General features: G+C 40.1%; 1 protein-coding gene across 3 annotated transcripts; it reads right to left on the bottom strand.

The window, feature by feature from the left end:
• Nucleotides 1-7,423: 7,423 nt before the first annotated feature.
• On the bottom strand, nucleotides 7,424-26,149 carry FUT10 (fucosyltransferase 10). Of its 3 annotated transcripts, XM_067463978.1 has the most exons (6): nucleotides 25,995-26,149; nucleotides 23,065-23,118; nucleotides 22,558-22,854; nucleotides 20,009-20,303; nucleotides 12,821-13,656; nucleotides 7,424-8,704 (listed from the first exon to the last, which is right to left on the bottom strand). In XM_067463978.1, exons 3-6 carry the CDS (start codon nucleotides 22,636-22,638, stop codon nucleotides 8,480-8,482), a joined length of 1,437 nt encoding a protein of 478 aa, XP_067320079.1. In that variant the 5' UTR covers nucleotides 22,639-22,854; nucleotides 23,065-23,118; nucleotides 25,995-26,149; the 3' UTR covers nucleotides 7,424-8,479. The 3 variants fall into 3 exon arrangements, with proteins under 3 accessions (XP_067320079.1, XP_067320078.1, XP_060619666.2); XM_067463977.1 differs by lacking the exon at nucleotides 23,065-23,118; XM_060763683.2 differs by lacking the exon at nucleotides 23,065-23,118 and having other exon boundaries at nucleotides 22,558-22,851.
• Nucleotides 26,150-27,572: the final 1,423 nt, after the last annotated feature.

Here is a 27,572-nt window from a genome sequence, read left to right as displayed (position 1 = left end):
TTTTGAAAAACAGATCAATGCACAGCCCTACTGGCTACTATTTGGGGGCCTTGGAACTTCTAACCATAACATCCTGTTCCTTGTTTAAAAGTAACTTTCGAAGCTCTATGATGGTTGCAAACCTAGCAGTTGAGGAAAGTGTTGAGAGAGCAGGACTCATGTAAAGTAACATGATCCACTAAATGACTTGCGATGGATTTAAAGGTATTTACAATATCATGAAGGTTATTTTCACTCAGAAGCATGCCAAGCAATGGAAGACAGTTTCATTCTGGTTCAGTTTATGATGCCTTTGCTAAGCACTGGGCTTGCTAGCTTATTTCTGAGTATCTGAGAAAAGTCAGTATCCAAGTCAAAAAGGATGTGATTGTCAATAAACGTCAGATTGGAAAATCTGGAAGATGCAGCCAAAGAGTCAGATGTAGGTCAACGGGGTCCAAACGCCATTCCAGAAAGTCCGCTTGATGTCTCAGGTGGCGTGGTGTACTACAAAGATATTTCTTAATTATATGACATTTCATATAGGGGAAGGAATCCATGAGCCAGGATTCAAATAAGCCAGTTCCCATGTGCAGAAATTGCTTGTGTGTGCACATAAAGAGAAAGCAGTTAATTTTTCCAACATGACTTGTATCAAATCCCAATCTGGAAGGTCCCTTGAATTTTATGAATGTTATTTAAGTGGAAGAGATGCAAGAACTGTTAGTAAGAAAGGGAGACCCAAACATCTTGGTGTACTTGCAAAACACAGCATGGGGCTCGGTTTTTTAGATGCCTGCCAACATTATTAAAAACTTTGGGAAGGAAATATGATTCATACAAGCACAGTCCCCAGGTATTCGTACAGTTCCTTCATTTAGCTCTTATTGAAAACATTGCCATTAGTAACATTTTAAAAAACATCTGTGCTTTGCTAAAGAGTTACACATTTATTATATACTAACTTGGGTACCTGACGTTGCCCAGGTTATTAGAAATCATTATTTTATTTTTCAAAATGCATAAGGCTGTGGGTGTACAACAATTCACATCATGCCAGGTTAACCCCCTGAAACTCCATCCATACTCAAAGTTTGTCATGTTGGGCAAATTTGCTGTAGATGCATCATCGGTGGAGTTCATTATGGTCTCCAGTTTCAGGATGAATTACAACTCCCACGAAGCACAAGGGTTAAACCTTGTGCTGGCTGAACTGCTGACTTGGAGGTTGGTGGTTTGAATCCACGAGACAAGGTGAGCACTCATCTGTCAGCCCCAGCTTCCCATGCGGGGACATGAGAGAAGCCTCCCACAGGATGGTAACAATCTGAGCATCCCCAGGCAACATCTCAGCAGACAGCCAATTCTCTCACACCAGAAGTGACTTGCAGTTTCTCAAGTCACTTCTGACATGATTTTAAAAAACCATGGTGGGTCACACCCGTCAAATCCCTCCGATTCAGTTGGTCATGGGGGTCATGTTTAAAGCTACAGACAATGCAGTCGCTATTGTGCGTTTTTGGTCAAAAATATTTAGAAGCTTGCACTCCTGTTTTAGCCAGGACAAGAGGGATCCTCTCACCTCTGCAGGAGTCTACCGTATACCATGCAGCTGTGGACAAGTCTACATAGGGACCACCAAACGCAGCGCCCAGACACGCATCAAGGAACATGAAAGGCACTGCAGACTACTTCAACCAGAGAAGTCAGCCATAGCAGAGCACCTGATGAACCAGCCTGGACACAGCATATTATTTGAGAACACAGAAATGCTGGACCACACCAACAACCACCATGTCAGACTACACAGAGAAGCCATTGAAATCCACAAGCATGTGGACAATTTCAACAGAAAGGAAGAGACCATGAAAATGAACAAAATCTGGCTACCAGTATTAAAAAACTCTAAAATTATAACAGCTAAACAAAAGAGAGGAAAAAACCAGGCACAGATTAACACCTCCCAGCAACAGATTTTCCCAGGCTCAGGCAGGCCTTCAAATGCTAATGAAGGTGATCAGCTAAACATTCACACCTAACTGCAGCAGGGAAGAGCTCCTTGCCCCACCCCAGCCATTCCACAGATATATAAACCCATTTTTCCTACTTCCAACAGACCTCACAACCTCTGAGGATGCTTGCCATAGATGCAGGCGAAACGTCAGGAGAAATGCCTCTAGAACATGGCTCTATAGCCCGAAAAAACCCACAAGAACCTAGTGATTCCAGCCATGAAAGCCTTTGACAATTCATAATACATTTGTTGGTCTTTTAAGATGCCACACAGCTGTTTTCTTTTGCTGCGGTACAACTAAATCCTGTGGAAATTATTTCCCTTGGTAAAATCCATTAAACCTATCCCTACTCATATTGAGCATAAAAACAATTAATGCAACTTTATAAATAAATAATGACATCTCACCTGGTTCTTTTCCAAAAGCTTTTTTAATTATTGCTTTAAAACTGTTTTAAAGTCATATGCTATTGATCAATAGACAATCCCACACAAGATAAAAACCAAAAAAGGGAGTTATTTGTAATATAATGCAAGCAGTTAGTGGTTTGTGGAACTTCCTCCTTAAGTGGAATCAAGGAGGCTGAAAGGACAAAGATATTTGCATCAGTACAAAGAAGGGTGGCTATGATTTACAAGGACTATAGAAATCTGCAACACAGAAAAATCACTTAAACCAGCATGTTTGCATTTAAAATGCTAACAGCCTGATGCTCTACATGTTTACTTGGAAGAACGATGGGACCTCCAACTGCTTGACTACATATGGAGTTAAGTACATTCATTTCAAACAGCACTTGTGTTAATCTAATCGCACAGGTCAGGGTTGTACATAAATGTCCCAAGGCTGCAGTCATATACCCATTTTCCTGGGCATAAGGCTTATTTAACCCAATAGGATTTACTTTCGAGTAGACATGTATAGGATTGCACCGTAGTTGATTAAAATCCTGCTGGGTGCAAGCCTACTTGGAACTAAAGCCTAGTATTCAATGCGATGAACCTTTCGCCTATACAAGTGTTCTTCATAGAATCAGGAACTAAAACTTGCCGAGTATAAGCAATGGGACTTAATTCTAGGTAAAAGGTCAGGATACTGGACTCTGATTTAAACAGTTATGGATTTTAGTATTAGACAATTAAAATCTGAGTAGTAGGTTTTTCGTATTTGGATAAACTAAGCTTGATCATTAGTTATATATATCTTCACAGCAATCCCACATTATATAGGAGGAATCAAACAGCTAGAAAGTCCTCTATGGTAAATCTTTCCACATCCCCATCACTGTCATAAGACAAAAAAGGCAAGTAATGAAATTTGAATGCATAGCACAAAATTAATTGGCAAACCACCCTAGGGGCGAAAATTAGGTTTTCCCCTGGCTAATTTCAATGCAACAATCCAAGAAATCTACTTTCTGAGCAAGATCACAGAAAATATATTTAAGGACAATGTATTGTCGAAGGCTTTCATGGCTGGAATCACTGGGTTGTTGTTGGTTTTTTTGGGCTATATGGCATGTTCTAGAGCAGTGGTTCTCAACTTTAGGTCCCCAGATGTTTTTGGCCTACAACTCACAGAAATCCCAGCCAGTTTACCAGCTGTTAGGATCTCTGGGAGTTGAAGGCCAAAAACACCTGGGCCCCAGGTTGAGAACCACTGTTCTAGAGGCATTCTCTCCTGACATTTCGCATGGATCTCTGGCAAGCATCCTCAGAGGTTGTGAGGTCTGGTGGAACTAGGAAAATTGGGATTATTTAAGGACAATCCTGCTAATCCTGAGGCCACACCACATCACGATCACTCTGGCCCCTTCTACGTCGCCATATAATCCAGATTATCAAAACAGATAATCTACATTATATGGTTTGAACTGGATTATGTGAGTCTACACGGCCAGATAATCCAGTTCAAAGCAGATAATCTGGATTTTATATGGCAGTGTAGAAGGAGGCTCTGTTTTGGGGTTGATGGTTCACTGGTTATACAACTCCATGCTAATGGGAGGTAAATTAAGGCTACAGTTCTATGCAGACCTAAGAGTAAGTCCCACTGAACAGTCAACAAGGAATAGGACACACACCAGACTGGTTCTACTTTTTTGTCATGTCGGTGAGAAACTGCAAGTCGCTTCTGGAGTGAGAGAATTGGCCGTCTGCAAAGACATTGCCCAGAGGATGCCTGGATGTTTATTGTTTTTATCACCATTGTGGAAGGCTTCTCTCATGTCCTCACATGAGAAGCTGGAGCTGACAGAGGGAGCTCAACCCACGCTTCCCTGATTCGAACTGCTGACCTAATATGTAACACTTGGCTTTTAAGTCCTGATTCTTCCCCTCAAAAACGGCCCATTCCCCCCGGGTCTTCTCTTTTAAGATACAAGAGGCAATTTCCACATTGGGTTTAACCCATTGCACCACTGAGGGCTTCTACTGGTTTTACTGAAAAACAGGAAATTGACCAAAAAGGATGTCTCAACCACGACTGCATTTTGTTTTGATTTTTGTTTTATTTTAATTTGGGGACTTTTTAAAGGGTTGGGGGATTGCTTGCACGAAAACCCCCATGGTTACAAAAATAACTCCTGGAGAAAACACCTTACATGGTGTTAAAGACATGGTTTTGCACAAAAGTATTGAGTTTTGCATATTTGGGGGAAACATAATCTCAAAATGGAATCACTGGGAAATTCACAAAAAGTCTTTAACCTCAGGGGAGAAAACTTTTGAAATTCCTTGCTCTTTTGCGCAACAACAAAATAAGGAAAGACCTGGGGCCCTTCCACACAGTCATATAATCCAGAATATCAAGGCAGAAAATCCCACAATATCTGCTTTCAACTGGGTTATTTGAGTCTGCACTGCCATATATTCCAGTTCAAAGCGGAAAATGTTTATTCAGCTGTTTGGAAGGGGCCCTACACTTCTCAGAGTACAACCAACTCTTCTTGAAGGCGAACACCCAGTAACCAGAATTTGGCACATAGCATCTGCATTTTAACATTTCATTTTTAAACACTGCATGATGGGTAAATTTTAACCACGATTTTTCACGTTCAAATCTGTGTCGTACCAGTGCCAAATGTTAATGCATTTTATTTTCTTCCTCAGTATCGGGAAATTTCAGCCTGCCAAGTTTCAGCAAAAACTGCTGACGCTAAGCGGATTGGTGATGCAGAAACATGCTGAGCAACAAAAGTGCTCAGACCCATCCGTCCACCTGTCTGAGGAGTGTTCTCTCACAGAGGTCAGAACTATAGATATAAACGTGGACGCCATTCAAGGACAATGCAAGCAAACAGCTTTTCCCAAACAAAATACATAATCAAGAGCAAGATGCCATTTCAACAGCCTGGATCTCCATACTACTAGATTTTCCTCCCTATGTGCCCCTACTTCTATGCATGCTGGTAAGCGCATGGGAACAACAAGCATCTAAATGTATACATTGGCCTTGTTTTATACTTAGCAAGGCTCGTGTGCCTATAAAAAAATACAGCTGAATAGTGAGCACACATTTTTCTTCCTTTTCTTTTTGCAGCAATCATCATGCTATGAATCACTATCCTGGCTTCATTTCGGCTTGTCAATAGGGGTCGGAGCTAGTAGACAGCAGCAATGAGTGCAATGAGAGCTTGCAAATGTTACTTTGTTTTACTACAAACTGCAAACTCCCAGAAGCCATGCTAGCAGAATAACATTTTAAAAAGTAATGCTTCCTAGTTTTGCCGCTTTTCCAAGCAAGGTCCCTGCAAACAGGACTTCAGTCAATAGATGACCAAATGAGGAGTAATTGTATCCAGAGTGGGCAATTCAGAAGTCTAATAATACATGCCAGTTTAAGGTCTGGCCATCAACCCTGCTGCCATTCCCACAGCTTCCTGTCTCTGGCAATTTGATCCCTCGCTGTCTCACATTAGGCAACTCTTAAAGGGCCATGGCTGAACTCTTACTGAGTTATGAGAATATAGCATCCTGTGTCAGGACTGGGGCACAGCTGGCTGAGAGTCAGCTGCATTAAGATCACTACTCACCAAAAGGTCATGAGTTCGAAGCCAGCCCAGGTCGGAGTGAGCTTCCAACCATTGTGTACCTTGCTGTCGACCTTTGCAACCTGAAAGACAGTTGCATCTGTCAAATAGGAAATTTAGGTACCGCTTATGCGGGGAAGCTAATTCAACTAATTTACAATGCCATAAAAATCTCCAGCAACCGTGTAAAAAAAAAAGAATGAGGAAGTACTCCATCACTGTCGCTAATGGACAGTGAAGTGACAGCTCTCCTGGTGGCCAGAATGCCCTCATGAAAGCTGGAATGTTAAATAGCCTCTGTGTGTCTGTCTAGATATGTTGTGTGTCTATGGCATTGAATGTTTGCCATGTATGTGTACATTGTAATCTGCCCTGAGTCCCCTGCGGGGTGAGAAGGGCGGAATATAAATACTGTAAATAGATAAATAAAATGGCTGGGCTTACAACACATGATTCCTGACAGAGGGTGAATCTACCCAGTGCTACCTATTGCTTCACTGCTAGACTTCAAGGGTGACATAAGGCACAATGGGAAGAGCATCTCTGGAAACTGCCTATGCTTTTTAACAGGCACTGTACCAAGGTCATTCAATAGATCTGTGGCTCCAAAGAATCATTTGAAGCTTGGCATTATAAAGCTACAGTATATAGTCTGCTAAGGACAGAGGCAGCATCTACTCAGGCCCTTCCAGACAGGCCCTATATCCCAGGATCTGATCCCAGGTTTTCAGATTATCCCAGATTATCTGACAGTGGGGACTCATATAATTCAGGATAAAGCAAAAAACCTGGGATCAGATCAGAAATAGGGGCTGTCTGGAAGGGCACTAAGAATCATGTTCTACCTGTTTCTCGTTCCACTTGTTGTTCTTCCTTGCAACGCCACGTAGGAAGGGAGAGCTTTGATACCTCCATAAATAAGCAATATAAATATCAAAACAGATTTTGTCAGCATAATATCCTCATGGAAGTAAAACCAAACCCAAGTGGAGAAAATTCATTCTCAAAGGATGAAGGTTATGCATTTCCCCCACTGACATAGATACTACTTCTCGACAACCAGTTCTGAGATGTCAAAAGCAGTTGAGCATCATGGATCAAAGAAATAAGGGGTTTTTTTACCTTAAAATATTGTCCAGCAATGACAGTAAACCATTCATCTTAGCTATATGTTAGCATTTTAACAAGTTTATCAGAGTAGTATGCCATAACATGATTCAGCTCACTCAAGTTTCTGTGAGGCGTGCTTTTCATTATATGGATATGGAATCTTTGATCTTTGGATATTTTGGACCACAGTTGGCTACAATTTAGCATCAGAGTTAATGGATGCTTGCTCTCTTCTCCATATGGCTTCCCCTCACATATTTATACATGGCCTCACATATTTATACTTGTTTTCTGTTGCCCTGGAGACTAGGACATGGAACAATGGCTTCAAATGACAGGAAAGGAGATTACACTTGAATATTAGGAAGAACTTCCTGTGAGAACTGTTCAGCAGTGGAACTCTCTGCTATGGACAGAGGCTGGATGGCCATCTGTTGGGGGTGCTTTTAATGTGATTTTCCTGCTTCTTGGCAGGGGTTGGACTGGATGGCCCTTGAGGTCTCTTCCAACTCTATGAGTCTGATTCCTTTTCTAAAACATTTACACAACTATGCTGCCATTTGCCCATACAGTGACCTGGGATTCATATTCAAGACTTCCTCAATTGTATACATACAACACAAGCACCAATGCTCAGTCTCATGGACTAAATTGAAATTGGCCATATCTTCTTCTACCAATTACCCAGGTCACTCTCTTCTGTTAGGCCCTGGAAATGTACAGCCATAGATTCTACCTAATTTCCTGGGCCCTCTAAAATCGCAGTAGCTCGGCCCGGCCTTTTAAACAGCCTTGATCAGACATGATTATTTTAAATATATGTGCTATTGTGGTTGAAATGATTATATTGTCTTGTAAACTTTATGTTTATGCCATTTTTTTCTTGTATGTACTGTTTATGTTTACTCTGAGTCCCCTTGGGGAGATAGAGCGGTATATAAATAAAGTTTTGTTATTGTTGTTGTTGTTGTTGTTGTTGTAAATTAGTGCTTGAGAAATACAGATGCATAGGGGACGGTCTTGACACTGCTGATGTGGAATTAATTACACACTAGTAATAATTTTATAGAATTTGGGTGCGAATGCCCAAACAGTAATCATAAAAAACATCTATATTAATACTTTATACTAAATATTAGTATTAAAACATATTGTCAGTTGACCCAATGGGATCATTCTTATTGATTAGTATTCACTGAATACCATGTTTTCACATTGTATGTTCAGTTGTTAAAACTGCTTCCTACTTTCTTATTAAGGCAAATTACAAACAATGGTCCTCTAACTGGCTCATCTATGGATAGGTCTTTTTGTCATGAGTTAAGGGCCCATAGTCTTCTAAAAATCAGTCTCTAAACACCAAAGCCCAAAACTCCTCAGCTGTGAAATTTCTGTTCCTGTCCACCAGCTGCCTCAGCGCACGTGCTTCTCTCTTGGACTGTTCAAAGCTTGGTATCCACATCTCTCGCAGAGCTGTGCTTTCGGCATTTGGAGCAGAAAAAACAAATGTCTGAGGTTTGGGGCAGCTCAAGTGGCTCTCGTCTGCATTCCACCTTTTGGGTAGCAATCCCTGGCAAAACAAAAACAAAACAAATGTAAACACAACCAAAGTTTTACGAATTGCCTTATTATATTTAAGTTGTACATAGGCATTTTCCCTTCCATTGAAATAGTAAAATATTTAATTTTTCATGCCTGGGGCTTGTGATTTATAATACGGGACCACTTTTAATGTTTTGCTCTCCAAGACTAATGAATGAATGCTCTTGGGACATCAGATTCTAAACAGTGGTGGTCAGGCTTCAAGCATGCAAGCTGTATTTTTCCAGAACAGTTGTTAACCTCTGGTCCTCTAAAACCTCAAGTGTTTTAGACTTCAGTTCCCAGAACTCCCAACAGTTGGCTAAATTGGTGTGGGCTTCTGGGAATTGAACAAAGGTTGGGAACCTCTGTTCTAAAACCTCAATATCCAGAAATCTAAATGAAGCACTAAATTAAAGAATTATCTTCAAGTTCTTAAAAGTAAAAAAAAAACTTCGAGAAATTTATTTTGAGAAATAGAACAAAATAGTGTTTAAAGGTTTCCACATAAACATTTAAACCCAGTTTTTTTGTGTTGTTGTTGTTAAATAATTAGCAGCTAGACTTACAGATTTAACTATGAATGACATTTTGATAAATTGTAATACACATTTTGCCAAACCCTGTTGTAGAACTGCAGAAATAAAACACTGATGGTAAACTGGATGAGAGACCCCGAAAACGGAGTTATTTTTGCTTGCTGTCTTAGAGCTCTTCCAGACATGCCCTATATCCCAGGATCCGATCCCAGGTTTTCTGCTTTAAACTGGATTATATGAGTCTGCACTGCCAGATAATCTGGGATAAACAGAAAACCTGGGATCAGATCCTGGGATATAGGACCTATCTGGAAGAGCCCTAAGGAGACCACTAAGAACAGACATAGGCCTGAATCTTAGATTGTCCCAGATAGAATAACCCCATTGAATCACAGCTTATCCAGAAATGAAAAAAAAGTCCTAGGAAATTTATACTTTCCAAGGATTTTTTATTTGTTTGTTTGTTTGTTTTTCCTTATATATCTTCCTAATCCATGGAGGATAATTTTCTGGATTTTGCATGGATTCACAAAACTGTGAAAAATAGCAACCTCTATTGAAATTGTATTGTCGAAGGCAGGCCCGTAGCCAGGATATCGATTTGGGGGGGGGGGGGGGCTGAGTTTTTTTCAGGGGGGGTTCAGGGGCAGGCTGAGTTTTGGGGGGGGGCTGAGTCTGAGTGAAAGAGGGTCTCCCCTAGCAAACCTTTTGTATCATTACCCCAATACCCCCATGCATATGGGATATATTGAGTATGGTGATCAGATCATGATATGAATAAACATAACAGTTTAAATAATGCACCAGTAAGACCTTTTTGCGAACCACCATGAGAATTTCGGGGGGGCTGAATCCCCTTAAGCCCCCCCCCCCCCCCCCCAGCTACATGCCTGGTCGAAGGCTTTCATGGCTGGAATCACTGGATTGTTGTAGGTTTTTTCGGGCTATATGGCCATGTTCTAGAGCAGTGCTTCTTAACCTGGGTCCCCAGATGTTTTTGTCCTACAACTCCCAGAAATCCCAGCCAGTTTACCAGCTGTTAGGATTTCTGGGAGTTGAAGGCCAAAAATATCTGGGTACCCCAGGTTGAGAACTACCATTCTAGAGGCATTCTCTCCTAACATTTCACCTGCATCTATAGCAAGCATCCTCAGAGTTAGTGAGGTCTGCTGAAATTAAAGACTTCCAGCACAAGAATATCATAGAATTATGCAGAAGCCTTGAGAAATGCTTGGGGATGACAGGCATGAGTCCCATAGGTAGAGGGGTCACATTGTATTCATGGTTTTGTATCCAAATGCTTTCTTGAAATATTCCAGGTTTCTCTAACCGTTTTCCCTTGTACTTTTCCTCATATCGATCACGTATCACATCTAGATTCAGGCAACGTCTCAGAAATTGACTTTTACCAATTTCCATGGAGCCTTTTAAAATTATTATTCAGGTGATATAGCCAAAGTGCTAACTTACTTTGCTTTCACAATATCATCCTAGTTAAGTATTAGGATCATTCCCTTCTATTGCTAGCATTCCTCTTTCCTTCACTTGATCTCTGTTGAATTTGGCTTCTGAAAAAATGACTATGTTTCTTGATTGAAGCCAACTTAGCTTTTTTTTTTCTCTTATAACAGAAACAGTCAGATATCTCATGTTGAGAATCAGTGGGGTAATTTAAACTGACATGCAGAGTGGAAATTAAAAATCCTTGGTCATGCTGGGACCTCCCTGGGAATACTTTGCGAGAGGAAAAATATTGAGTTGATCTCCAAAATAAAATTATTCTTGCCTGGAGATGCTCTCAGTTGGATTTATCGAAGTATTGACTCACCTTCCAGCAAATAATTCTATACGTCTGCCAATAGGATTCAGACCATGATGTATCATAAACGAAAATTTTAAAATAATTTTGATTGTTTTTCACCTTGGTGACCACTTTGGAAAAGAGGCAATATACAAATGCAAAAAATAATTGAATACATTTTAAATAAATCAATATTTTCTTTATGTTTTGAGGGTGGAGCTCTCTCCATACTCTTCTTTGCTGCTCCAAAATGCTTGCATGAAAGAGAGGAGAGCATTGAAAAGGGTTATTCATCCAATTCCTCCTGTCCCCATGCTGTATATATAAATAATGGAAGGTCTGAAAGATCAGAATGTCTGTAGGCTGCTGTGGGTAAGAAGCATACAACTCCAACTCCCAGGAACAACCTACGAACATCTGGCAGGCTTTAGCCTTCAGATCTTGCCCAGTGCACACATAATGTGAAGCAACTGCAAGAGTGTGCTGTGAAGGCAAATCAATATGAGGTCGGGGAAGTGCGTAGCATGGGGCAGGTGAGTGTAACCTTCCTCTGTGTAGTCAGCACTGTGTTGATTGTGTAACAGCCTTTCTCAACTTGGCACCCACAATCCCAGCTATCTCCGGGATTATTTATTTATTTATGACATTTATATGCTGCCCTCCTCACCCCGAAAGGGACTCAGAGTGGCTTACAAGATATATATATATACATACAATTCATTATATTATTAGTATAGGACAATATCGGTATTATATATTACTATATTGTACTATACCATTATATTGTAATATAAAATATATAATTATAATATATTATTAGTATTATATTGTATTACATTATACAATGTAATATATATAATATTATAAATATTATATGTATATACAATATATTATATTATGTTATATTATATTATATTATATTATTAGTATAGCATAGGAGGCAAGCCCCCTCCATTATCAAAGACCCGACTTAAGGGAACAAGGGAGAGAGCTTTCTCCTCTGTGGCCCCCCAACTCTGGAACGCATTACCTAGCGATATTAGTCTAGCCCCTCCTTAGAAATTTTTAAGAAGAACCTCAAGACGTGGCTTTTCCGTTGTGCTTTTGGGGAGTGATCTTTCATCTCCTTTGTCATGCTCCTCTATAATGGGTGTCCTCATATTGTATTGTCTCCTGTCCGTACGAAGGATTGTCACTATACTCCGTTCATGAGTCTCTTTTACAAATATGTAGGTTTTTATCTTTATCTCATCCTGAGTTTTTATCATTGTATTTTACACCTGCGGCCAGCTCCTTGTGATTGTGTTTGATTTTCTATTGTATTATTTTGTATTGCTTTGTTATATTTTATGCTTGTCTTATTTTATTTTATTATATTGCCTTATGTTTTTTGTTACTGTATTGTAATGCATTTCTGGCCTTGGCCTCATGTAAGCTGCCCCGAGTCCCCTTTGGGGAGATGGTGGCGGGGTATACATAAAGATGATGATGATGATGATGATGATTATTATTATTATTTAAGGTGGAACTGTCCCCTGGCCCCCAACATATCTCCAACACTCCTAGAGGTCATCCATTTTGAGAAAGATTGGTGTGGAAAACAGAATATTTGAAAATGCTTTCTGGTAGAGCATGCCTGCCTTCCTAGAGAACTCTCCTTGGTCAGCTCTACTATGGAGTGGCTCCACTCAAAGGTCAGCATTTGGCAGACCTGGTCTAGGGATCCCATGAGTATGCTAAAAGAACACAGGCCTCTCATAATTACCTTTGCTTGCCGCTGGCTGTTTTCCCAAATTCTACTGCATACCATGCACTCAAATGCATCAATGTAATTGTCCTTCATGATATCTTGCACTCCCCAGGTGCGTTCTGTGATGGCAGCAACCAGCCGTTGGTTGGATACATCTCCCTTCAATTTCCATTCAAGATAGGCTTCGTACTCCTTGTCATCTTTGTCCAGTGCTTTGATGTATTCAGCCAGGTCCTTGGGATGTGAGAATTTAGCGACTAGAATGGCACTCTTGTTACTTGGAAGCCAGTCTTCAACACTGGGGGAGCCATAATATACTGGTACGACTCCCAGCTTCAGTGGTCTCCAGAGTTTTTCAGTGATATAATCTTCACATACAGCATTTTCAAAAGCCAAAACAAATTTGTACTGAGCAAGGATCTTGTAGAAGATATCACTGTCCATGGAGGCCGGGTTTCCGAGAGGCTCAGGAAGATCTCTGTTATGTAAACAGTCCCCATAGGAGTCTACCTCAATGTGAGCCATCAGCTCCTTTACGTAAGTGTCCCGGTCAGAGGGTGGATCACAGTCTGATTGAACATACACAAGTGGCGCAAGTGTCTTCCTCAGGCTGTTCTTTTGAGGCAAAGAAACCACATACCTCAAGGACTTTAAGGCCTCAATACTTTCGAGGTACTGAGTGGTAAGCGGAAGGTGTGAATGGCGACTAAAAGTGGCTGTGTGGTTGAAGAGAGTGATAGTAGGTCTCTGGAAAAGCTTGTAATTGTTTTTAGGTGACTCCTCATGGAAAAGGGCCCAATCATGGTCATCTTTGCGGGGGAGAGGCAAGCTGTCTATGCTGAAATCAGTGCCTGCAAATGAAGAAGAAAAGTCCCTTTAGGTAAAGAAATCTAGGACAATCAGATTCAACCTGACCATTTTTTCCCAAATAGCACGAACATATATTGTATCTATCGCAGTGGTTCCCAACCTTTGGTCCTGCCAAAACACTTGGGACAACAGTGGAAGGAACCATGTTGGTATCGCTCCCCAGTGGATAGCCTCATTTGCCCCTCTAGGAAAGCAAGTCACCTGTCCACATGGCAGTCCCCCAAGCTTAGCTCTGCCTAAACCTCAATCAACCTTCACAGTAAATCACACAGTATAATTACCAAGACAACATGACAGCCAGATACTCTCCAAAGGAAAGGAAAGGAAAGGAAAGGAAAGGAAAGGAAAGGAAAGGAAAGGAAAGGAAAGGAAAGGAAAAAATCATGCCAGCTCAGTTCCATGTGTGGTATGGTGCATGCCTCCAAGTTGTTTCCATCTTACAGCTTTTTCCTTGGCAAGATTAGTTCAAAAGGAATAATCCAGGCAACTGTGCTAGTGCGGATTTCCATTTCACTGGCATTGCTTTGGATTTAGGCTATGATGAAGTAGATTACGTCAGATTTTCATTTCACTGACATTGCTTTGGATTTGGGCTATGATGAAGATTACGTCAGTTTCACATATTTGTAGATGCCATAAAACATTGTGAGACATAAAATGCAGCAATTGTTGTTTTTAGTCTGCTATATTAAAAGGATGTTATATGTCCTGGGGAAAACATACAATAAAATTTCATTTCTTTAGACATCCAATATGCAGGTCTATCTAAATAATGAATATCTATGTGGTTTTGTTTATGAAGGGAAGTTCTTCAGACAAGTATTATTAAAAGAATTTTCATTACACCGCTGAAGGGATCTATATCAAAACCAGTTTGTGACTGACAACCCAAATAACTCAGGCCCAAATCATCATCTCCAAGGGAATCATGAAATCAGTTTCAAAACATTCAAGATTCAAAACAGAGCTATCCACTTTTCTTCTCTATGCCCTACTGCTGTTTTGTTAAATAAATTCTTCTGAGTTACATGTATTTATTTAATATCAGCTTGGGTACCCAGAGTTGCCCAGGTTATTTGAAAAAGTCAATTTTTAAAATGCAAAAATTGCATAAGGTTGTAGATTAACTACAACTCACATCATGCCAGATTAACCCTGAGAAACTCCATCAGTACTTAAAGTTTATGTTGGGCAAGTTTGCTCTAGATGCATCATCGGTGGGGTTCAATGTGCTCTCTGGCTGTAGGGTAAAATGCAACTTCCACTATGGTGAGTTACTCCCCTCAAACCCCACCAGTAGGTTGAGTTAGTCATGGGGATTCTATGTGCCAAGTTTGGACCAGGTCCATCATAAGTGGAGAACACAGTTTCTCCGATTGTGGGTGAACTGCACCTCTCAGAAAGGAAGGTTAGGTCCCCTCAAACCCCTCCATTTTCAAATATGAGCATATCTGGTATGTGTGGCAAGTTTGGTCCAGATCCATCAGTGTTTGGGTTCACAGTGCTCTCTGGATGTAGATGAACTACAACTCCCCCAAATCGAGGTGATTTTTCCCCAAAGACCTCCAGTATTTTTTGTTATCATGGGGGTTCTGTGTACCAAGTTAGTTCCAGGTCCATCGTTGGTGGAGTTCAGGGTGCTCTTAGATTTCAGGGGAACTATACAACCCGGTACCTACAACTCCTATAAATCATGGTGAATTCTCCCCAAACCTCTCTAGTATGTTCAGTTGCTGATCAATTGCTGTGTGCCGTAGAAAAGAATAGGAAAGGGTTAAGGGAGAGGCAGTGGGCAGGGAAATGCAAATTCCACACCAATGGAGAGAGTAAGAAACACTGGGGTGTCTGTGGTAGAGGAAAAACAGAAAATCTAGGTTGAAATGGTCCCTATATGAAAACCCTCACTTAGGTGGTGTTTGTGAAGGACGTTGGCAGGCTCTTGGATATATTTACCGCACTCTCTATAACCTGCAATGTCATTGGAGAGAGGGCCTTTGGTATGTCCTGAGCAGTGGGTGCTATAGCTATTTGTGGAAGTAGAAGCTTGTCTGTGTAAGTGGACAAACCCATACATACATATTTTCACTTTTATTATGTGTATAGATAAAAGCCTAAGGCCACTTACCTAGGAGTATTCCTTTGAACACTACTTGTGAGTAAAATGGGATACTATTGTGCATGTTTTGACTTAAATTTCAGAAACTAATGTAGATCTTTTAAAAAATAAACCATCACAGCTAAACCCACGAGCATTACAGAGAAATATGGTAAACTCAGAAAACCTGCTTTCTCTGGGGTAGACATTTTGCCTTTAGGTGATATTAAAAAATGAAAAGGTGAAGTTCTTTTTGGAAAAAGAAAATAGAGATCCTGGGTTGCCTAATGAAGATAAAGATTATGCAGACAGAAGCCTAAAGAAGTATTCTTTCAAGGTTAAAGTCATGCGATGACTGATTGATTTGATATGACACAGTTAATCTTGGCTGATAGACTGTAAATCTTTTGGGATGCAGGAGATGATAAGAATATGCCTCGCACCAGAATAAGATAGAGACACTTTAATAAGATTATGATGAGGGTGGAGGGGAGGCACAAAGGGTTCACAGTTGCAAATATATTTGAAAAATTGCTTTCAAAAATGGAGGACATCTGACAAAATATGAAATGATGGGATCATTAGCCATCTGCACAACTGAAATTATTTTGTCCTGCGCCCTTTATGCAGATTTTTAGGAGGTATAGAGCGTTATTGTGATAAAAACACAATGAAAATTCTAGTGGCCAAAAATGGCAAAACCCTGGAAACTAAAAAAGAAGACTGTATCCATTGGTTATGATGCAAGAGCTCTAATGCTTGTTTAGGGTGCTGTACTTACAATAAGTTCCCCCAATTATAAGAAAATTTAGGGCCTATCATTTGAAAAATGGCCATGTTCATCTGTAGTGCTACTCTTTATACAGGTTATGAAAAGAAATGTTTGGGATTATTTTTACAAATTGAACATCTCTTACCTGGAAATCCAAAATGTTCCAAAGTCCAAAATTGTCCACATTGGTTGGCTGAAATAAGGACACTTATTTTCTGATGATTCACTTTGTTTCATGTCCAAAATGATTACCAATACAGACAATCCCCAAGTTACAAACAAGATAGGTCCTGCAAGTTTCTTCTGAAGTTGAATTTGTTTGTAAGTCAGAACAGGTGCATTTTTAAGTGTAACTCCAGCCAAATATGTGTGTGTGTGTGCACGCGCGCTTGCTTTGTTTGTTTTGCTGTCTGTGCCCGTTCAGAAAATTTCACTTTCTGCTCCTGTGATAGTTGGATTTTGAAAAAAAATAGCTTGTTGTGAAAACAAGGACGGGTGTTAAAGCTTCCCCATGATAACTCTATCAAGAGTGAATTTCCCATCCGAGGAGTAGATTTCTCTCACTTCCTGTTGTATCACCCTTGTTCTTAATTGTTTGTAAGTTGGATGTTTTATTGTGTATAAAATTACCTACAGTCTATGTCTACAAGGTGTATATGAAACATAAACCAATTTTGTGTTTAGAGCTCGGTCTCATTGTCACACTATCTCAGGGGTCCTCAAACTATGGCCCGGAGGCTGGATGCGGCCCTTCAAGGTCATTTACCTGGCCCTCGCTCAGGGTCAACCTAAGTCTGAAATTACTTGAAAGCACACAACAACAACAATCTTGCTCATCAGCCAAAAGCAGGCCCACGCTTCCCGTTGAAATACTAATGAGTTTATATTTGTTAAAATTGTTCATTTTAATTATTGTATTGTAGTGTGCATAGGAATTCATGGTTTTTTTTTTTCAAATTGTAATCCAGCCCTCCAACAGTTTGAGGGACTGTGACCTGGCACAGTGTTATTAACCAATTGTTAAATATGTATTTTATATGGCAGAACATAGCTGTGATTAAACATGGTGTTTAACAAATGTACAATTTTCTTTGCCATCCATCTGCCCCTCTTACATCTATCCTGCTGTGAATGTTCAAGAGGGACACAGAATTGTATAAAAGCAGTCAGTCATTTTGGCAGAAGGATCAATGTTCTCACAAACTGGAAGGGAGAGAAATCTGAGGTTAAGTGGGATCAGAGCAGCACTCTCCTGCTAAAATATATCTCAGTCTCTGCCCCATAACCACTGCTGCCACCTGTGATCCCTCCAGCTGCTACTTCTAATTTGAATTAAGGCCTGAATATTATTTATTAAACTTGACAGATTTTGAACTAGGCAGAAATAAGGACAAATTATGTTTTTATATGACGTCTACAGCAAGAATAATACTAGTTCAAAAGTGGCACCTGAAAGAAATCCCAACTATAGATACATGCATTACAAAAATAATGGATTACAAGGATATGGACTCCATAATTTTCCTACTGCAGGACCGGAAAAAAGATGTACAACAGACTGGATACTATTTAAAGAATTCCTCCAGGAAAGAGAACTCACCCACAATGTTCAAACAGATTAATCTAGGAGAAAGGAGTGATAGTAATGTAAGAAGGAAAATTACAGAATAGGTAGTAGAACCGAAGCTGTGAGAGCCCGAGGGCTGAGAAGAGCGGTATACAAATATAGTAAGTAAATAAATGAATAAATACACCTATTAAAAATTCCTGAAATAAATATGATTAATTAAAAAAACTTCTAGGCCCGAAAGTCTGGCTATGAAGGAATCATTTATCAGAACCAGACATTGCAGAAAAGCTATCCATGAAGCTGGAGCAGTTTTGAACCAATCATAAATGAGCTTCACTATCTTTTTTCTATTTTTTTTTCTTTTTTCTTTTTGGTTCCCTAACTGGGAACCAATCATAAATGAGCTTCACTTTACTCCTCTCTCTTTTCGCTTCTTCTGCTGGACACCTTCATCAGAATCATTCTAACGCTAAAACACTAAATCAACTATTGGGTCAGCTGCAGAATATTTAATCCTAACCCCTTATAAATTACCTATGTTTGGACTAGTATTGCACTGTAATGTAGGCAGCTAGCTACCTCTTTAAAAGTTGACAACATGTGACACTTCCTTGGTTACAAATGTTCAGGATCTGAGCAATATTGCATAGGAAGCAGGAACTATAATAACCCAAGCATAAGCAGATTTGAAAAAACTCAAGTGTCTGAAAAAATGGGGATATATCAGGAAAACGTCTTAAATTACAGCAATCAGTCATAGGGAATACAGTTTGAATATCCCTTAGACTGAATTTGAAATCTAAAATATTCCCAAATCCAAAACTGTCCACATGAGCGATTGAGATAGTGGTTCCTTTGCTTTCTGATAATTACATGTGTACAAACATAGGGTTTGCTATTGTACATGGTTTCATGTATCCATGCAAACACTATGAACATATCCCTTGCAGATACAGATATTGTACTGTACACCACAGGAAAAAATAATGAGAAATTGGTCTCTTCAATGTCATCTTTTCAGACACACTGAATTTGTTTCATGCACAAATTCATTGCTCAAAATTATATAAAATTACCTTCAGGTGATATGTATAAGATAGTGATCCTCAAACTAAGGCCCGTGGGCCAGATACAACCCTCCAAGGTAATTTACCCAGCGCCCATCCTAAACTTTAGATTTAGGGTCACCCTAAGTCTGAAACGACTTGAAGACACACAACAACAATCCCAATGAACTTGACTATCTTAGCCAAAAGTTGACCCACACTTCCCATTAAAATACTGATAAGTTTTTCTTGGTTAAAATTGTTCTCCATTTTAAATATTGTATTGTTATTTAAATTCTTTGCACTACAAATTACATATGAAGTGCATAGGAATTGGTTCATGTTTATATATGTGTGTGTGTGTGTGTGTGTGTGTGTGTGTGTATATATATATATGTATATATATATATATATATAGTCGGCTCCCCAGCAGTCTGAAGGACCGAGAACAAGCCCTTGACTTAAAATGTTTGAGGACCCCTAGCAAAAGGTATGTATGACGCATAAATAAATGTGGTGTTTAGACTTGAGTCTTATCTTCAAGATATCTCATTATGTATATGCAAATAATTAAAAAAAACTAAAAAAATCCAATTTTTTTCTCATCTTAAGCACTTTGGAAAAGGGATGCTCAACCTGTACCAGCTATTTGGGAGAGTGGATGGCAGATAGAAAACCAAGAGAAAATGGAAATAGAAAGGAGAGGTTGAATACTAAACAGAAACCTGCAACATTTTCCTGCAGGTTCCTGTGATGCTGTTTCATGCCTGTATGATCCATTAACTCTCTGAGAGATGAGGTAGCAAATGGCATGCAGTAACTTGAAAAATAAAAGCAAGTGGACTCTTACCATAAAACAGAAAGGCTTTCGTCATAGGATGATGCTGATAGGTCTTGTTGATAGTAAAGAAGCAAGCGTCTTGCCCACACTGTCCAAGCCTCCCAGTCTCTCCCGTCAGTGGAGACCACCAGAGCAAGATGGGGTATCTGTCTTGGTGCAAAATTCTTTCTGTATCACTGTGAAGTTCAGGTGTCTTCACAAACAAATGAGCATATTTCTCCAACTCTTCTTTTCGAAAAGCATCATTTTGAGAAATTGATGTTTTTGCTGTCGTCTTTTCAGACTTGCCAAGCTCTAGGACCACCTTTTGGAGGAAAGGAAAAGAAATCCATCATTATCAAAGGCTTAATAGACTTGGCACAAATCCCTCTCTCCATGCGTAACACTGCGTCCATTGATACTAGTTCAGAAGGAAAATAAGCTCTGGATTCTTTGGCTACTTCAATAGATAGAACTGAAGTGGGTTATGTTATTACAAAATTGTGGCCTTATTAAGTCTTCTGTCATTTACGCTGTTGAAATAGCTGGACAATTATCTTCACCATTCATTGCGATTGAAACTATCAACTTTTCAGTCAGTTGCCAAAAGCACCTTCAGGGATAATTGTGTAAGAAGCTAGTATCAGCATAGGAGTGTGACTTTTGAAAAATAAAATAAACAAATCTAGGCTCATTCTTTTTAACATGATGTCATGCACATGTGGTTTGGTCTTTATATATGCCCAATTTAACCACATCTCAGTTGTGGTTGTATGCTGCTTTGGATCCTGTGCTAAGGAGGAGGCAGCAAAAATAAATTTAAAATAAAGGCTACTGGGTTTGCTGTGAGTTTTCCAAGCTGTCTGGCCATGTTTCAGAAGCATTCTCTCCTGACGTTTTTCCCCACAGCTATGGCAGGCATCCTCAGAGGTTGTATGGTTTGTTGGATACTAGGTAAGTGGGATTTATATATCTGTGGAATGTCCAGGGTGGGAGAAAGAACTCTTATATAAACTTTATTTGTACCCCGCCACCATCTCCCCAAAGGGGACTCGGAGCAGCTTACATGGGACCAAGCCTGAACAAGAATTACAATGTAACAATACAAATTGCAATAAAATAAACAACATAACATTAACATATAAAACATCAAAGCATATAAAACAATATACACAAAACATAGAGAAAAAGTATTCTTACCATACATCAAGGGAACCACTGACTGCATAGGGAAGCTGATGAGGAAACACAACCTACAAAATATCTACAGACCCACTAAAAAAAATCCAACAAAGGCTATGTTCAGCTAAGGACAAGAGGGATCCTCTCACCTCTGCAGGAGTCTACTGTATACCATGCAGCTGTGGACAACTCTACATAGGGACCACCAAACACAGCACTGCCCAAACACGAATCAAGGAATATGGAAGGCACTGAAAACTAATTGAACCAGAGCAGAGCACCTGATAAACCAACCTGGACACACCATATTATTTGAGAACACAGAAATGCTGGACCACTCTGACACAAACCATGTCGGATTACACACTGAAACAGATTAACTCAGAATGAGCTATGAATCATCAAAGGTACTTCTGATGTCGTCCCATTTAATTTTAATAGACCCTCCTGTTCTCCCCACTTCTATGGCTGACTTCATTTAGCAAGATGCCTTATAAAATTACTTAGGGGTAGCATGCATGACTGCTGTGGAGAGGAAGGGGGTGAAACATTTACTTCTGCCAGCAAAATTGCAAATATCTTCTAGCTATAAACCTATAACACTGGGGACTCTTTCAGGCTAAATCTATATTATATTCATAACACTTCAGATTGGAAAACTCAAATTTTTCCCACCTGGTAATTTAGAAAAGCTCATAAAAAGGATAACCTCTGAAAAGTTTGTCCTATCTTATTGCATCAGCTCATCTCTTAATGAAATTCAGAATGTGACAAGAAAGAACAATTCAGAATTGCAGATCTATAATCAAGGATTGAAGAGTTGGCAATTTCTGGCTTTTGTGGGATTGTAACTCCTATGATACCTTACCGCTAGATATGTTAGCTAGGATTAGTGGCCCTCCAACAAGATGTAGGGGATCGCAAGTTGTTTCCATCTGGTGTAAATGCCCCAGTCTTCCCACATAAAGGAAAATGAAACCCTCTATTGATATTTTCAGTGTAGACATTGCATCAATGTTATTTAACACTAAAACCCAATTGTAAGGGAAGACCTTCAAAAGGAAACAGATACCTGAGGGCAGTGGCTGAAGAACCAATATTCGGATTTAAAAAACCACCATCCTGTAGCCACATTAGCTAGGGTATCTGGGAGCTGTCGTCCAAAAAAAGTACTAGTCCCAATTTATGAGATAAGAGAAACCACCATAAATTCTGGCATGCCAAAAGAGGATATATTGGAGAAGAAAGGGAAATCTCTGATTTCTTCTTGTGTGTTTTGAGAGGCCATATGCAGAAACCTTTCCCTTAATGTCAAGGATTATATACTGCAATCCTCACCCTCCCCTTCCCTCTGATAGTACTTAACTCATATTTGTTGCTCTAAGAATCTATAGTACCTGGAGAGTAACCAGAAGAAAAAAGATGGCCATCAGGCAGAAACAGGATGCCCAAAATCTCTTCTTCCGGATGGCATTCATGCCTGCTCTTCCAGCATACAAGGCACATGCTGCTTCTTTGGGTTATTTAACATATTCCACAAATGGTTCCATAGATGTTCTGGTCCTTCCCAATTGTGATCAGTGATCGGGGGGGGGGGGGGTCATCAGGGACAGTGAGCCAGGCTTAGATCAATTTCTCAGCTTGCAGTAGCATGGTTCCTTGAGCCAAAGACTTCTTGGTGGTGAATGCATCTACTAAATCAAAACACATAGTTCAGAAGTAGGTTTTAGAGACACAGTTGAGATACCTCTACTTCATATGAAGGAGACAGATTAGATAAGGCTATTAATAAACATATACGGTAAATAGAGGAAGCCTAATTGATGTCTGGAACAGGTACAAGTTATGCATGGAAACAAAACACCTCTATGGCTAAGAACAATAGACGCTATTGTGAGACTCACCTGTACAGATGATGTAGGAACATACAGTTAAGTATTTTCCAGGTTCAATGGACACTGAGGGGGAAAGATGAACTGGGTATAAAGACTGGTTTCACTATCACCAATTATACAAAAGTTTTTAAAAGGACAGAAAGAGGGGATTTGCCTAAAAAAAATCAGAACTAGAAATTATACTAGGCTAACCATCCCCTGCCATGCATTGCTGTGATCCAGTCTGTGTATATGTGTTTTGTGTGTGTATATATTTGTGTATATGTGTGTTTGCGTATATATGTGTGGTTTTGTGCATTCATTGTAATGTATTTTGTTTTTTAGCTTTTTAAGTCTCTTCTGCTGTGTTTTTCAGTGTTTTTATGAGTGATGGTCACTTGTTGGCCTGATATGTGTATTATCTCCAAATTTGGTGTCAATTCGTCCAGTGGTTTTTGACTTATGTTAATCCCACAAACAAACATTACATTTTTATTTATAGAGATAAAGGGAAAAAATTTAATAGCCAAATTGTACAAAGATATCCTATGTTACAACCTGAAAGATAATCAAGTAAAAACTTCCATGATTTTATGGGCAAAAGATCTAAGGAGAGGTATAGATTTTGACATTTGGGAAGACCTGTGAAACAAAATTTACAGTGGCAACTTCAATTAGAGATTACTTGTATAAAATGTTCTACAATGTTATACAACCCCAGCTCTCCTAGCCAAAATAAGATAACTCAAAATCTGGATCATGTTGGGAGGTGTAAAATTAAGAAAGAGACCTTTTTCACGTATGGTGATCTTGTGAGTTGGTGCAGGTCTATTGAAAAAGAATTATAAAGGTAACAAATAAAATGATCCATAACAAAGTTAAAAAAATCTTTCTGAAATTTTCACCACCAGAACTTTAGCAACACTTTAGGAGCAAATTGGTGGTGATGTGCCAATTAGAGATATTCATAGATAGATTAGAGTAGCCGGAAAGAGAAATGTGCCTATTAGGCATGGGTAATCCATGGTTCTAACTGGTTCTAAAGTATTTACAAAACTGGGGGTGCTGGTGCTTTGCTTCTAAAGTGTTGCTAAAGTTCTGGTGGTGAAAATTTCAGAACTCTAACAAAACTTTCAAAATGTCGTTCTAAATGGCAGTTCCTAATTAGTTCTGTCATAAAAATTGCCAACAACGAAATAATAATGAAATGCTGCCGCCTGTTGTACCAATTGAAATTTCCGGGCCGTTTTCAAGGGCAGCCCCACGTAGAGTGCATTACAGTACTCCAATCTGGAGGTAACTAAGGCATGGACCACCCTGGCCAGATCCGACTTCACAAGGTACGGGTGCACGAGTCTTAGTTGTGCAAAAGGTATATTGTGTCCAAATTTGGTGGCAATTTGTCCAGTAGTTTTTGAATTATGTTAACCCTACAAACGAACATTACATTTTTATTTGTGTAGACATATATAAACTAGCCGTCCCCTGTCACGTGTTGCTGTGGCCCAGTCTGGTGATCTGGAAAATAAAGTAATCAGAAAGTGTTGGTTTCTAATATATGTAATTTCTTTCTGCTTGTGGGTAAACAGTATTTCTTGCTGTTTCTTTGTCAGTGTTGATGTGGAGATTGTCTGGTTTGCCTACTCTGGAACATGCAACATATCATTGTCCTTCTTTAAGGGTCCTTTTCAAATCTATGATACTATATCCCTCTGTGTGTGAATCATATCTATCTATATCTATTTTTTGTTGGTCATGGGGGTTCTGTGTGGGAAGTTTGCCCCAATTCTATCATTGGTGGGGTTCAGAATGCTCTTTGATTGTAGGTGAACTATACATCCCAGCAACTACACTCCCAAATGTCAAGGTCTATTTCCCTTAAACTCCATCTGTGTTCATATTTGGACATATGGAGTATTCGTGCCAAGTTTGGTCCAGATCCATCATTGTTTGAGTCCACAGTGCTCTCCGGATGTGGGTGAACTACAACTCCCAAACTCAAGGTCAATGCCCACCAAACCCTTCCACTGTGTTGTGTTGGTCATGGAAGTCCTGTATGCCATGTTTGGTTGAATTCCATCTTTGGTGGAGTTCAGAATGCTCTTTGATTGTAGGTGAACTATAAATCCCAGTAAGTACAAATTCCAAATGTCAGGGTCTATTTCCCTTAAACTCCATCTGTGTTCATATTTGAGCATATGGAATTTTTGTGCCAAGTTTGGTCCATATCCATCATTGTTTGAGTCCGCAGTGCTCTCTGGATGGAGGTGAACTACAACTCCCAAACTCAAGGACCCTGCCCACCAAACCTTTCTAGTGTTTTCTGTTGGTCATGGGAGTCCTGGATGCCTCGGTTGGTTCAATTCTATCATGCTATTTGATTGTAGGTGAACTATAAATCCCAGCAAGTACAACTCCCAAAAGAAAAAAATCAAGTTTTTGAGTGAAGGACATACATTGAGTTGTTAGGTGAGTGCTGTCCAAATTTGGTGTCAATTTGTCCAGTGGTTTATGAGTTATGTTAGTCCCACAAATGAACATTATATTATCTATATCTATATCTATAAACACACAGAGATGTATGTATGTATGGATGGATGGATGGATAGATAGATAGATAAGAGATATATATAGATATATAGATATAGATATGGATGGTATCCTTGAAGTGATATACACACACAGATATATCTATATCTCTGCATCACCCCCCTCCTCTTGTATCCCTGCTGTTAATGTAATCTCTGCTGGGTTTCAGACCTGAATGGACCTTTCATAAAGGTCGCCTTTGGGGAATTTTAAAGGAACAGGCACACACTTCAGGATAGTGGGGACTCTCTCGCCTTCCTCTCTGTCTCTCTCTCTCTCCATCAAACATGCAAAAACCGTATCTTGCAACGTCCTAAAAGGAGACTTATTGATACCTGATTATTAATGGATTAGGGGGAAAACATACTCACCCCAAAGCCCTGTTCTTCTTCTCTTGTTGTTGCTAAGAGGGGGCTTCTTTCCTTCTTTATTTATTTTTTACTTTCAGTTTGTACTTATTTTTTTCAAGATCGGGATAAAAGCCGGAGCGGATTCCCCAGCTTCTGGGTCAAAAGCATCCCAGCTAGAGGAGCCATTCCCATATTCCTCTTTCCACGTTTTCACGCATCCCACTTCCGAAAGGAACAGAGGAGCCAATAATTTAGGGAGGAGGGATGCCCAAAAAGGGTGAGGAGGGGGGTTAGGAAAGGAGGTATTTTGAAAGAAAGTTAGTCTAATGCGGTTGGGAATGCCTTTTGGAAAGTCCAGGGCGGGTGGGTCTGAATCAAAACAAGGGCACAAGGGGAGAGGGAAGCAGATGCAGTGAAGGAAATCTTCATCTCCAGGCTCCTTCCCCCTTAAAGGGCGCCTTAAGAGAAGCCTGTGGCTTTAGGCAGGGCGCCTGCTGCATTATGCTAAAGAGGGCTGCCAAATTGGGAAGGAGCTGCGTCAGAAACTTCAGCCTTCCCAAGCTATCAGCTGGATCAGGAAGAAGTAGATCATCACCCTATTCCAGATCATCTTTATCCTTAAGATACACTGATTTCAAATATCTTGCTCAGTTTGCAATATACCTAATACAGACAGATTTATTTATTTATCGAGTCGTCAGCAACCAGTCAATTATATTACATTTCTAACAGAACAAAGCAAACAAACAAACAAAATACAAAATACAGAATACAAAAGAGTTTGGTAGTTGATTAGATGTCCTTTGACCAGTATCTGGCCACTTGGAGTGCCTCTGGTGTTGCTGCAAGAAGGTCCTCCATTGTGCATGTGGCAGGGGTCAGGTTGCATTGCAGCAGGTGGACAGTGGTTTGCTCCTCTCCACACTCGCATGTCGAGGATTCCACTTTGTAGCCCCATTTCCGAAGGTTGGCTCTGCATCTCGTGCCAGAGCGCAGTCTGTTCAGCGCCTTCCAAGTCACCCAGTTTTATCTGTGCCCAGGAGGGAGTCTCTCATTTGGTATCAGCCACTGATTGAGGCTCTGGATATGAGCCTGCCACTTTTGGACTCTCGCTTGCTGAGGTGTTCCAGCAAGTGTCTCTGTAGATCTTAGAAAACTATTTCTAGATTTAAGTCGTTGACATGCTGGCTGATACCCAAACAGATGTCTCTGCCTTGGTCCTTTCACGATTGGCTGCTACTTCCCGGCGGATGTCAGGTGGTGCAATACCGGCTAAGCAGTGTAATTTCTCCAGTGGTGTAGGGCGCAGACACCCCGTGATAATGCAGCATGTCTCATTAAGATCACCTGGGAAGGAACCCCACTGTTTTAGTGTGATGAGATGTGTTCCACACTGGGCATGCATACTCAGCAGCAGAGTAGCACAGCGCAAGGGCAGATGTCTTCACTGTATCTGGTTGTGATCCCCAGGTTGTGCCAGTCAGCTTTCATATGATATTGTTTCTAGCACCCACTTTTTGCTTGATGTTTAGGCAATGCTTCTTGTAGGTAAGAGCACGGTCTAGAGTGACTCCCAGGTATTTGGGTGTGCTGCAATGC

This window comes from Anolis sagrei, chromosome 2 (assembly GCF_037176765.1).
Source record: "Anolis sagrei isolate rAnoSag1 chromosome 2, rAnoSag1.mat, whole genome shotgun sequence".
Taxonomy (NCBI): domain Eukaryota; kingdom Metazoa; phylum Chordata; class Lepidosauria; order Squamata; family Dactyloidae; genus Anolis; species Anolis sagrei.
This window is presented reverse-complemented; position numbering and strand designations above follow the sequence as displayed.

Bases quoted from the DNA above. Each gene is read 5' to 3' on its own strand.
- FUT10 (XM_067463978.1), bottom strand. From the start codon at position 22,638: ATGAATGCCATCCGGAAGAAGAGATTTTGGGCATCCTGTTTCTGCCTG. The intron at 20,304-22,557 runs GTACTATAGATT...TTCCTCCAAAAG, and splicing joins TTCTTCTGGTTACTCTCCAG to GTGGTCCTAGAGCTTGGCAA. The intron at 8,705-12,820 runs GTAATTATGAGA...TTGTTTTGCCAG, and splicing joins ACAGCCAGCGGCAAGCAAAG to GGATTGCTACCCAAAAGGTG.